This window comes from Apodemus sylvaticus, chromosome 15, assembly GCF_947179515.1.
Source record: "Apodemus sylvaticus chromosome 15, mApoSyl1.1, whole genome shotgun sequence".
NCBI lineage: Eukaryota > Metazoa > Chordata > Mammalia > Rodentia > Muridae > Apodemus > Apodemus sylvaticus.
In genome coordinates, this window is record NC_067486.1 from 84,655,146 (window position 1) to 84,669,129 (window position 13,984).

Below are 13,984 nucleotides of genomic sequence, written 5' to 3' on the forward strand. Positions count from 1 at the left end.
TCCTTCATCGGTAGAAATGTCAGCTAGGGTCATCCTCATAGACTGTCCATGTCCCTCCCCCATCCTAGGTCTCCAGCTAGCCTTGAGACACCTCTCACTGACTTCCCTTTTTACTCCCAGCCATCTCTCACCCCTTCCCCCTACATCTGATTGCTCATGCATACCTCTCCTCACGCCCTCTCACACCCTGTTCCTTCTCAGCCTCTGATGACCATTTTGTTTCCCCTTCTGAGTGAGATTCACACATCCTCCTGTTGGCTCTCCTTGTTGCTTCATTTCTTTGGGTCTGTGGAATGTAGCATGTTATCCTGCATGTTATAGCCAATTATAAGTGAGTACATACTATATATATATATTATAAGTGAGTACATACTCTCTATATATTATAAGTGAGTACATACTATATATATATATATATATATATATATTATAAGTGAGTACATACTCTCTATATATTATAAGTGAGTACATACTATATATATATATATATATATTATAAGTGAGTACATACTATCTATATATGTGTCTTTCAGTCTCTGGGTTGCCTTACTCAGCATGATATTCACAAGTTCCATCTATTTGTTCACAAATTTTATGATCTCTTTGTTTTTAATGGCTGAATAGAATTGTGTAGGTGTACCACGTTTTCCTTATCCATTCTTCAGTTGAGGGACATCTAGGTTGTTCCCAGTTTCTGGCTATTAAGAATAAAGCTGCTAGGGACATAGTCGAGCAAGTGTCCCTGTGGTATAGTGGGGCATCCTTTTGGCTATATGTCCAGGAGTGATATAGTTGGCCTTGAGGTAGAAATATTCCCGGTTTTCTGAGAAACCACCAAATTGATCTCCAAAGTGGTTGTGCAAGTTTTCACTCCCTCAGACTTTTGAATGAAAACCTACTGATCCTTTGAATTTCCTCATTGACTGTTGTTGTGTCTTTCTTTTTATTTCTGATTTTGTTAATTGGGATACTGTCTCTCTGCCTTTTAGTTAATTTGGCTAGGGTGTGTCCATCTTGTTGATTTTCTCAAAGAATCAGCTTTTGGTTTCGTTGACTCTTTGTATTGTTCTTTTTGTTTCTATTTGATTGATTTTAGTCCTGTACTTGACTATATCCTGCCTTCTACTCCTCTTGGGTGTGTTTGTTTCTTTTTTTCTAGAGCCTTCAGGTGTACTTTTATACTGTTTGTATGAAAACTCTCTAGTTATTTTTTGAAGGCACTTAGTGCTATGAACTTTCCTCTTAGCACTGCTTTCATTGTGTCCCATAAGTTTGTGCCTTCATTTCCATCAAATTCTAGGAAGTATTTATTTCTTATTTCTTCCCTGACCCAGTGATCATTTAGTAGAAAGTTGTTCAAATTTCTGTTGTTGTTGTTGATGTCCAGCTTTAATCCATGGTGGTATGATAAGATATAGGGAGTTATTTCAATTTTCTAGTATCTGTTGAAGCTTGCTTTGTGACTGATGATAGGGTCAAATTTGGAGAAGGTTCTGTGATGGGCTGAGAATAAGGCAAACTCTTTTGTGTTTGGGTGGAAGGTTTTGTAGATATGTTAGATCCATTTGGTTCATAACCTCAGCTAGTTTCATTATTTGTTTGTTTTCTATCTTGATGACCTGCCCATTGGTGAGAGTGGGGTACTGAAGTCTCCCATTAGTAATGTGTGGGATTCGATATGCAATATAAGCTTTAGCACCATTTCTCTTATGAATGTGGTTGCCCTAGTGTTTGGGGCATATATGTTTAGAATTTAGATGTCATCTTGGTGGATTTTTCCTGTTACTAGACTTAGAGTAAACTTGGAGAGATCTTAATTAGGACAGGAAGAATAGTGAAAACCACCTTTGGTAGTCCCAGCCTGTCTTTAGCCACTGGGGGTGCATAGTCAGAAAATATTTCTGCACCTGCACCCGGGAGACAGGGTGGTTCCACAGCATGTCCTCCAGGAGAGAGCTGGTCTCCCAGGAGCGCTTTCACTTCTGGGCTCGGAGGTGAGATCTCTACTTTTTCTCCAGTAACTGTCCAGAGTGGACCTGCTGGGAGCATGCGGGCATGGTATAAGTGGGGCTTTTGAGACAAGATCCTTCAGGTTTTCCTCCATCTGCATCCGGGAGCTGGGGCATTTCCACAGATCCTATCAGAAGAAAGCTGGTCTCCCAGGAGTGCTGACATTGTTGAGACTGCTATAGACTATGGGGCTTTCAAAGATGGACTGAATGTATTTTGCATTATAGCGATGGCCCCATAGACTTAAATGTTTGAACAAGCTATGGGGGCCAGCGAGTGGAATGTGATGCTTTGTCTATGCTCCACGCAGGCCGTGGTACTATTAGAAGGTGTGGCTCTGTTGGAGTAGGTGTGTCATTGTGGGTGTGGGCTTTAGGACCCTCATCATAGCTGCCTGGAAGTCAGTATTCTGCCTTCAGATGAAGATGTAGAACTCACAGCTCCTCCTGCACCATGCCTGCCTGGATGCTGCCATGCTCCTGCCTTGATGATAATGGACTGACTCTCTAAACCTGAAAGCCAGCCCCATTTAAATGTTGTCCTTATAAGAGTTGCCTTGGTCATGGTGTTTGTTCACAGCAGTAAAACCCTAACTCAGACAAAGGCTTTATGAGAAAAACCTTCTTTAAGATATGTTGTATGTACTGTTTAACCTTGACTGTATATAAGACTGTATATAAAGATGTTATTGGAAACAAATACAGCTGATGATTTTTCACATTTAATTAACAAATTATGGAGGCAATTAATGCAATACAATTCATGACTTTTTAAACAAAGATTTATTTATTTTATGTATGTGAGTACACTCTGTCTTCAGACACACACCAGAAGAGTGCATCAGATCCCATTACAGATGGTTGTGAGCCACCATGTGGTTGCTGGGAATTGAACTCAGGACCCCTGGAAGAGCAGTCAGTGCTCTTTACTGCTGAGTCATCTCTTCAGCCCAATTTATGACTTTTTAAGTAGGCATAGGTATAGTTATCTAAAAGAGGCCAAAGCAAGACCCTAACATTAGATTTTTGTCTAGAAACAAACTTTTTAAAATTTAATTATTTTTGAATGAATGTTTAGAAAAATTTTAAATTACATTTTTTCAGATTTTATCTGAAAAATCTGTTTTATACTAGAATACCTGTCAAATATTATTTGATATAGTTTTATGCTTATTTTCATGTTATATCAAATGATCCTACAATGTATTTTTGATGTTATACTTAATATTTTAAACTAATCTTTTGTAAAATATTTAATTTAGAAATATATATTCATATTATTATGTATATATACCCAAGAACCAATGAAGGTGATTAATACTCTGTTTAAATTTTTAATAATTTTTATTAAAATTGTTATTAAGATCTCTTAGTTATGATCCTTTTTAAGTAATATTACGGAGCTGGAGTGCTGGCTCAGCAGTTGAGAGCACTGACTGCTCTACAAGAGGATCCAGGTTCAATTCTTAACACTCACACGGTGGCTCACAACCACTTGTAACTCCAGTGCCAGGGGATCTGAGGTCTTCTTCAGGACTCTGAGGGCACAAAACATGAAAGTGCTGTACATACATACATTTAGGTAAACACATACATACACATAAAATTATCGCCAGGCGGTGGTGGCGCATGCCTGTAATCACAGCACTCTGGGAGGCAGAGGCAGGAGGATTTCTGAGTTTGAGGCCAGCCTGGTCTACAGAGTGAGCTCCAGGACAGCCAGGGCTACACAGAGAAACCCTGTCTTGAAAAAAATCCAAAAAACCAAAACCAAACCAAAAACAACCACACCCCCCAAAAGTAACATTACTTACTTGATAAAAAGTGTCTGAAATGAAATTTCATCCATGGATTGAAGGTTTTGCTAACAAAACATCTTAATTGTCATGATACCTATTTCATTTAAAATATTTACTTTTATTTTATGTGTATTGATATTTTGCCTGCATGTTTGTCTTTGTGAGGGCGTTGGATCCTGGAGTTAAAGACAGTTTTGAGTTGCCAGGTGGGTGCTGGGAATGGAACCCTGGTTCTCTAGAAGAGCAGTCAGTGCTCTCAACCACTGAGTCATCGCTCCACCCATGCAGTGCATATTCTGAAATGTTTCCCTTCTTAAGCACAGCTCTGTGAGTTGGTATTCTTCATAGTCTTTAATACCATATACATATAGCATTACCAGAAGAGTATAGTTATAAGAACTCGTATCAAGTTTTACTTATATTAATATTTCTTGTGTAGGATCACTTGCGTCCACCTTTGAAATTCTTCCCTATCTAATAGCAGATTTCTTTTCTCAGGTATTACTCACCTGGATACTCCGATACACTTCTGCAGAGGGTGGACAGCTACCAGCCGCTGTGAACAAAGCTCATTTTTATTCTTCTCAGTTTCACAGGAGAGTGTGAATAATGATTGTTAAAGTTCTCTGAAAGTACATTCTAGTTTTATTCAATGTAAGATAACTTTAGACAATGTTTTCTAAATGTATTTAATAGTTTAAGGTTAGTAACTGGAATATATGAAGGACTAGTCATAGTCATTTGCATACATAGAAATTTCTCTAACTATAGACTTAAAAAGACATTAAAGGGTTTAAAACGTTTGCTATTGTTCTGCTGAAAACCACGTGCAAGCAGCACACACACAGCCTCCGTTAGATGAGGATGCTGTTCCACAGCACTCAGGCCACTCTGGCCAGTTCCTCATAAGCACAGACACTGACAACCTGCCTTTCAGGTTACACAGAAGCATCTGGAAGAAATGAGCTGAAAAATGAACCTGACAACAGGGCATGTAACCCTCGTAAGAGGTTTGGATGCTGATGCAGAAGCTATGATAGGTTTGGTTTTCTAAGACTCTAGGCAGTTCTACCCATTGCCACTGGTTTTGCAACCCTGCTCCCTCTCCCTGAAGGGTCCCAAGCATTGCACCCTGGAATCCGTGCTTTCCCGTTCTTCTTGAGGTTTCATACTCATGATGTGGCACAGAACCTTTGCTCCCAGTACTCCCTTGGCCTAGGCTCACATTATCAAATCCCCAAGTCATGTTTTCTGATGTTGATGTCATTTGAGTGGAACACGCCAGACTCGGACTTTATTCACATTTTATTTTAGATGTAGTAATGGGGTCAAAGAAGATTTCAATAAAAAATGTTAAAAACAGCATTAGAATGGTCCTTTTTGCTTTTTCTATCTAGTGACTTTCTGACAGAAGGAATCTGTCTTTGGACTTAGGAGCCTTTGATTGTTGATATCTATGTGTCTTTACGCCTAAAGGGATATTCCTGAAGGTGTCATCTGAAGGCCTGCAGAGGAGGTGCAGGTCAGCCCAGACAAGCTCAGACTACAGTGAGGCCTGGCCTAGAGATCCAGTTTCTCATTTCCTTCTTGGAGTCCTTTGATTTTACATTGGAAGGACAGTCTTCATTTAGCCTGCACATTTTCTGGTCTCTTCTGTCATTAGTTTTCAACAATGTACATCTTTGTTGGAACTGTTCAAACTCCTTTATGACCCTCATTCTTCAATCTGTTTTTTTACTGATGTTAAATTAGAATCACTAGTCATCACACAGGTAAATGTAATATGCCACTCTTCTTTTGATGTCCCCAACAATGCATAACTACTACCCTTTTAGGGACCCATGCTGCATCTAAGGGTTCAAGGATTACTATGACATTTCTCCCTGAGTTGATCAGGCCCCTTTCTTTATAAAAAGACACACACACACACACACACACACACACACACACACACACACTGGCAAAAGCTATTTAGAGTCCATGCATATATTGGCACCTGTCCCTGCTCCTAGTTAGAGAGCTGTGGGCAGTACTGTGAGTTCTGCCTTTTTATGCTGAGCTTCACTTTGACAGAAATTTCAACTCAGTGATGACATTCAGGTCTTTGTGATGTACCCAAAAGGCATTCTCCTTCTTTACAAAACTATCATGGGTGAAAGACTCACATCAGAGTCCTTGAGGGGCTGCTCTGTTAAGTCGTCTGGAAAATACCTTATGACTAACTTTAATGTAGCCATGATCTGGTTTACCTGGTCTAACAGGTAGTCGGATCATGAGGGTTTGTGTGTACACTACTGTAGATGACTGTGGATTTGCCACATAGCATTCATTCATTAATATCTGAGGATCAGATATTAATTTTGCCCTTAATGTCAATACTGAGTGTGTTTGCCCTTAAATGTCAATACTGAGTGTGACATTTGGACTGTTAATTCTTTTTAATTGAATATAATCATTACATTTCCAATGGTAAAACCTTTCCCAGTTTCACCCCTCCCCCAAAACCCCTAACCCCTCCTCCCACCCCCTGCCTCCAAGTATATGCTCCTCCACCTGACCCACTACCACCTCCCCCCCTCAATTTCCTTTTGTTGGGGCATCTATTGAGCCTTCACCTGACCAAGGACCACTCCTCCCACTGATACCCGACAAAACATTCCTCTGCCACATTTTTGGCTGGAACCATGTGTACCCCTTGGTTGATGGTTTAGTCCCTGGGAGTCCTGGGGTGTCTGGGTGGCCAAAATCATTGTTCTTCCTGTGGGGCTGAAAACCCGTTCAGCTCCTCTGGTCCACCCTCCAACTCCTCCATTGGGGACCCTACACCCAGACCAATGGTTGGCTGTTAGCATCTGCCTCTATATCTGTAAGGCTCTGGCAGGGCCCCTCTGGAGACAACCATAACAGGCTCCTTTTGGTATGCACTTCTTGTCATCCATAATAGTGTTGGGGTTTGGTGACTGTTTATAGGATGAATCTCCAGGTAGGGCATGGACTGTTAATTCTTATCTGAAAATCAGTTTGTCCTAAAAGGGCCATAGCCATACATGCCCACAGACAGGGTGGCCAGGTATATAATTGGGTCAGTGCCCCGACCTGAAGGACAGTCAGCAGGGCCCCTGGAACCACCTAGGGAAAGACGAGAGACAAGAGACACAAGGAAATGGACAGCAAGTCTGTACTCTGATCAAGCTGTCAAACTTTAATTTGCACACAAAGCGTTATAAAGACAAGCAAGCAGGTGTGGGGAAGGGTGAAGGGGGAAAGTCATTGTATTTGGGGAACAATCTCAGGGGGCTAGCATCATTCCTCAGGAACAGTTTCTCAGAGTTGTCTCTCAGAATCTCAGGGAAGATTTGGCAGGTGCAGTAGGAACTTGGCATCATATTTCGATCGTGAGGAGGTAAGGTGGAAAGGAGTTGCTAGGTTAGTAACCTAACCACGGGTGAGCTTCATTTTTTCGAGCCCACTCGGGTGAGCTCTGTACGTACTGACTATCTGGCTTACTTGGTTAATCTTTAAACTAGTACATTTCCTTCTAAAAGCAGCCTAGAGAAAGCAGGCTAGAAATGGCTGAGAGGAGGGGATTTTGAGATCTCTGTGAGAATGGCTCCTGGCAGGTCAGGACCTGCTCTGCAGTGCTAGTCTGATCATACACATACAAGGACTTAGATATGTGTAGGTGTCCCAGGCCAGGTGCATTGGTGAGGGCCTGCTTGATTTCAAAGATCTTTGTGCTTATTTCCATAATGAAATTCTCTTGCTTCTCCATTTGTGAATAAAGGGATTTCACAAAGACAGGGAATCAGATTTATAGAGTCTTCAGAAACATGAGGCTCTGAGGAACTCCAGAGCCTGATGTTGGGCTGAAAAATAGCCTATTTCCTCTCTGGGCCATTGGATAGGTAAAGCTAAGGTATTTGACTTCCCTGAAAGATTTGAAACTTTTTTCTTGAGACCTTCTATTGGAGGGTAAGCTGCAGTCATGCTCTTCCACACAATACTCCTATGTCCATCCATCCATCCAGCACTAGGTCATTCATACATTGCCATGCTGATCTACTGGGAAGGCTTTTAAACCAGAGGCTATTGTGATGTGGAAATATTGGAGAAAATTTGAATCTCCAAGGCATTCTGGTTCAGTTCAACATTTTCAGGATTTCCCTCTATAAATTGGTTGACTCTGAAGGACATGTTGGATTATAATAGAAGCATGCTTAAGGCCTAGACATGTGAGAAAGGCAGCTCCAGTGCAGAAGAGGCCTAGGATAGTGTCAGGACTGGGTGCAGTGCAATAGTGGCCTGGTTTACCAGTTATACACCCTGGACTAGCTGATAGGCTTCTGTTCCTGGATTCTGACTGGTAGATGAGGTATGTTCTTGGATAACTAGTATGGTTGGAGAATTTCATAATCCAAAAGTCATTTCAGGTGTTTATATCCCAATTTGTGCCTTGCAAGGGATAAAATACTGTTTTTAATGAATTACCTATTCCTTGGCTTTAGATTTATTACTGTTGGGGCAAACATTCTGTGTCAATCTAGGAGAATTGTCTAAAACTCATACTCTAAGCAATCTTGAAAGGAAATGTAGGTCCCTGTGGTAGCATCTCTATGAGATTGTAGAGATGTCATTCTTCTCTTTGTGGGGACCCTGAGAGTCATGATGTTTGCTTCTGGATTCCCTAGGATCAGGGCTACTTGGCCATGGGAGTTGTAAGTTGCTTGGGCCTGCAGCTTTCCCAGTAAGTCTTGACTCACTAAAGCCACAGGATAGCGAAAGAGGTATAGGGATTTGCTGATTTTATGGCTGCCTAAATTACCTTCGGCCTTTACAACAGTGGTTTGTCTCCATGAGATAGCCCGAGGGTTGAGTCACCATAGAACATTCTATTCTGGTCCCACCATGAAGTCAGAGGAATTGCCGCCTACAAGTCATTTAGACCAAAGGTCCCTGGGGCTAACACAATTGTCTGTTCTAGTCCACTTCACCGTTTTTATTTTTCACAATGGCCAGACTAACACGGACATATTTCTAGGCTTCACCTTGTTTCTGCACTGGCTGCTTCTGACTTTGAAGTCAGCCTCCCTTTGTCCATGAGCAGCTGATTAAGAAGTGAGGACACTCGTTCTTCCAGTAGCCTTTTGGCAGTGGTGAGCATATTGGCTATGTTCCAATCTTGTCTCAGAATTAGGTAGGCTTTCTTGTTTGTTGATTCCTCGTGGCTTTTACTTCAACCTGGCAGGACTCTTTTCTGGGCTTGTTTCTCCCATCCTACCAGGACAGCAGCAAACAGATCTGCCTTCCATGTTTGTCAGTCTGCCTCTCATCAGGACGCTTGGTTTCAGTTGATGAACGTCTAATAATTGGCTAGTGTTCCATCTAACAAATCTAACTGTTTTCTGTAGTTTTCCATACTACCCCTCAAATGGTCTTTAATTTGAGCTGTGTCTCCCTATCATCCTCTTCCTTCACCCTCCCTGCTAATTTTTAAATTATTCTGTTTCTTTTAGGGAATAAAAGGATCAAGTTATAGTATTACTATATATAGTATATACTTACTGCATTTACCACTTGGCTCAAAGCCTTTTTCTACCACTAAGGCTCAGGGGACGTCACAGAAGAGAAGTCAGAAAGAATTTAAGAGCTGGAGGATGGGGAAGGAAACACTGACATCACCTGGTCATTACACACAGGGACTCACAGTTATGGATGCCTGCACAAGACCTGTACAAGATGAGGCCAGTCAAAATCCCAGCATAGCTGAGGTATATGATCACCACGTCCACTCCTTACTGAGCAGCTGTTGTCAGCTGATAATTTCTGGGAGAGAGGGAGTCATTTTTTCTAAGGATGTATTTAAAGGTGGGCTTCTCATGCTCTAGTGAAAGGCTTCACACACACGTACACACACACATACACACTCGCACACACACTTAGTGACTTAGTGGGTTATAATGGAGAGGCATGAAGTTATATAAGCAGTTTTGCGGGGGGGCATATGGGAGATGTTAGAAGAGAGAGATGGGGGTAGGTGTGATCATATTTCATTGCCTACAATATGAGGTTCTCAAAAATTAATAATTAAAACTCCTTGTGGTGCTGCAAATGTTTACAATCCCAGCACTCAGGAGGCAGAGGAAGGCAGATCTCTGAACTCTAGGACAGCCTGGTCTACAGAGTAAGTTCTAGTAAACACACACACATACACACACACACACACACACACACACACACACACACACACACACACACACTCTAATCCTGTCTTGAACTAACCCTGAAAAGTTAGAATTAAAGTAAAAATAAGACCTGAAGTTGAGAAGTGGATTTGTGAAGCATGTGGGAAGAATTGGAGTGTGAAAAGGAGTTGATGTCTTCATATCATTGTGTACTTACATGAAGTCCTCAGAAGTTGATGTCTTCATATCATTGTGTACTTACGTGAAGTCCTCAGAAGTTGATGTCTTCATATCATTGTGTACTTACGTGAAGTCCTCAGAAGTTGATGTCTTCATATCATTGTGTACTTACGTGAAGTCCTCAGAAGTTGATGTCTTCATATCATTGTGTACTTACGTGAAGTCCTCAGAAGTTGATGTCTTCATATCATTGTGTACTTACGTGAAGTCCTCAGAAGTTGATGTCTTCATATCATTGTGTACTTACGTGAAGTCCTCAGAAGTTGATGTCTTCATATCATTGTGTACTTACATGAAGTCCTCAGAAGTTGATGTCTTCATATCATTGTGTACTTACATGAAGTCCTCAGAAGTTGATGTCTTTATATCATTGTGTACTTACATGAAGTTTCTCAGAAGTTGATGTCTTCATATCATTGTGTACTTACATGAAGTCCTCAGAAGTTGATGTCTTCATATCATTGTGTACTTACGTGAAGTCCTCAGAAGTTGATGTCTTCATATCATTGTGTACTTACATGAAGCTTCAGAAGTTGATGTCTTCATATCATTGTGTACTTACATGAAGTCCTCAGAAGTAAGGAGAATAATGAAGGACTGCTTTAACTGATTTTGTAAACTTCAAGTAATTTCCAAAAGCTTTAATGCAAAAGAAAAAAACCCTGAAATTATCACTTCAGATATCATAATAAAGAAAAGAATTGTCTTTAAGAAGTTGACATATAGGGCTAGAGAGATGGCTCAGCAGTTATGAGGACTGGCTGTTCTTCTAGGGGTCCTGAGTTCAATTCCCAGCAGTGACATGTGGCTCACAACCATCTATAAAGGAATATGATACCCTCTTCTGGATTGCAGGTATACATGCAAATAGAGCACTCATAAGGAAAGATAAATAAATAAATAAATAAATAAATAAATAAATAAATAAATCTATCTTAAAAAAAAAAGAACTTGAATATTCCAGTGGCTAGAAAACACTGCAAAGGTATACTCATGGATTATGTGATTTAAATGAAAACCCCTAAAGTCATGGGAGTCTCCTTGTTTTGTAGAACACAGAGTCTTCACTTTCCCTTTTGTTAATCTCAGTGGATTCAGGAAAAGGTGTTTTCTCAGTGGATAATTTGAAATTTAATGTAAAATGTTATTGAATTCCTTTCATTAATAACTGATGTATTTTCTGATAGATCATCAGATAAATATCATAGTGAGAATATTAAGGTCAATGCATTTGGCATAGATATTTATACAATAAGAAAGCTTCTAATTTTTCCATGCATACTATTTATACTATGTGGCTTTGGACTTGCCCTAAGAGTGCTTCTTTTATTGATAATTCTTGGCAGAAACCATGACACAGAGACATGCAACAGCTTTTCAAGCTTTACACTGTGGTGGTAAATATTTAAAGTCCACTCTATGCTCCCAGTGGGTGTACACATAGCTCTGCACCCACCCAAGAGCCCTGGATTCATGAATGAAAGACACACACACACACACACACAGAGCCTTTGTATTTTAATATGCTTTAACTAGCTCAACAGCTGGGCTGCTCCGGAACCTCCACATAGCTAACACTCTCCCCTCTGATAGTCTCAAGTCATTACTAAAATCTATACTTTATCTCTGCTACCCCAGACCCAATGGGGGAGTGGCCTTTGGGTCCGAAAATGACATTGTCTGAGACAAACATGCCACTTAAAAAACACAAAAGAATACTGAGGAAGCAAATTTAGCTTAAGTACAGAAAAATATACAGAAATTACTCCACTAAATCTTTAATTTAGTAGGATAATAGGACCCCTAATCTTTGAGTCTATTGGTGAATGGGACCTGAATGTGGAGGATCAAATCTATAGATGATCTGTCCCTGATGCTTTGCTAAGGTATCTAGACTGTTACCAATGGCACACAGGCACCCTAAAATACAGTTTGCTCATCCAGACAAGGCTCAGGCTCTTGCTTTAAAAAGAAACATGAATAGAAGGGAGGGGCCAGGCCAACTAAAACGCAAACAAGCCCCCCAGTATGGAAGCGGCAGGAGGAGGAAATTGTGAGATTGTATCATTATCATGCTACTATGAAGGAAAGATTTAAATATCAAAAGCGAACAACTGTTTCTATCCCCAAATAAAAATGGCACAGTTCATGGGCTCTCCTTTCAATTATTTGTATTCACAAAGGAAAAATCGCAGTCTTTTGTATCTGAGCTTCACACTAACTCCAACTTTATTTACTTACAACTTTAACATGGTCATCCTGTGAAGAAATGCACTGTGAGGTGTAGACTCAACTTGTCATCGAAATTCAAAGATATCTCTTTTTAATTTTTGATCACTAGTAAAACTTTATCCCCAAACAGGATGTATTTTAAAAACTTGAATCAATGAGAACATGAATGAAATATGAAATCATTACTGATTCTGGTGCTCCATTTTTTTTTTTTAAAGACTGATATCAAGGCAAAAGAACCACTGGCTCTGAATCTGTTTGAGAATAACAAATGTACTACGTTCCAGGAAAGTCGTTCCCTTCACACCCAGGGAGATAATAGTGTGAGTACTGAGTGACCAATCCAGAATTCATGTTCACCTCCCTAGTACAAATTTAGAGTCATGATTCTTTTTGGCATTTACAGTTTAGACATATAAGATCATATTAAATGACAACTGATCTGTCAAAAGTACAGGAGAAGAAAGAACAATTATTTAATTAAAACCTTTCTGTTTTTTTAAATTGAATATCGTCTTCATTTACATTGTCAATGGTAAAACCTTTCCCAATATGCCCCCTCCCCTAAGACCCACAACCCCTCCCCTCCTCCCTCTCCCTGCCTCCACATATATGCCCCTCCACCTGACACACTCCCACCTCCCCCCCTCAGTTTCCCTTTGTTGGGGCCTCTATTGAGCCTTTACCTGACCAAGGACCATTTCTCCCACTGATGCCCAACAAGGCCTTCCTCTGCCACATTTTTTGGCTGGAACCATGTGTGCCCCTTGGTTGATGGTTCAGTCCCTGGGAGTCTTGGGGTATCTGGGTGGCCGAAATCATTGTTCTTCCCATGGGGCTGTAAACCCCTTCAGCTCCTCTGGTCCACCCTCCAACTCCTCCATTGGGGACCCCACGCCCAGTCCAATAGTTGGTTGCTAGCACCTGCCTCTGCATTTGTAAGGCTCTGGCAGGGACCCTCCGGAGACAACCATGGCATGCTCCTCTTGGTATACACTTCTTGTCATCCATAGTAGTGTCAGGGTTTGTGACTGTTTATAGGATGAATCCCCACCTTTCTAGTTTTCTGTGTTTGATTATTGTTCAAGTTTCTATTCTCTAGCAAAAAGCAGTTTCCGTAGCTCCCACCTCAAATCTTACTGCTTTGCTGCCCTGGCATAAGGCAAAGGACACCATCAAGAGGACAAATCGGCAACCAACAAATTGGGAAAAGATCTTCACCAATCCTACATCAGATAGAGGGCTAATATCCAATATATATAAAGAACTCAAGAAGTTAGACTCCAGAAAACCGAACAACCCTATTAAAAAATGGGGTACAGAGTTAAACAAAGAATTCTCACCTGAAGAACTTCGGATGGCGGAGAAGCATCTTAAAAAATGCTCAACTTCATTAGTCATTAGGGAAATGCAAATCAAAACAACCCTAAGATTTCATCTTACACCAGTCAGAATGGCTAAGATTAAAAATTCAGGAGACAGCAGGTGTTGGAGAGGGTATGGAGAAAAAGGAACACTCCTC

The 13,984-nt window shown here is 40.7% G+C and overlaps 1 protein-coding gene across 2 annotated transcripts in view; it reads left to right on the forward strand.

Annotated features, from left to right (window-relative positions):
• Positions 1-4,394, forward strand: part of LOC127666040 (sperm-associated antigen 6) — a 96,727-nt gene extending 92,333 nt beyond the window's left edge. For both annotated transcript variants that reach the window (XM_052158741.1, XM_052158742.1), the window contains one exon: positions 4,307-4,394. In XM_052158741.1, coding sequence (XP_052014701.1) covers positions 4,307-4,370 — 64 coding nt within the window. In that variant the 3' untranslated portion in view covers positions 4,371-4,394. The remainder of the gene's footprint in view (positions 1-4,306) is intronic.
• The last annotated feature ends 9,590 nt before the right edge of the window (positions 4,395-13,984 follow it).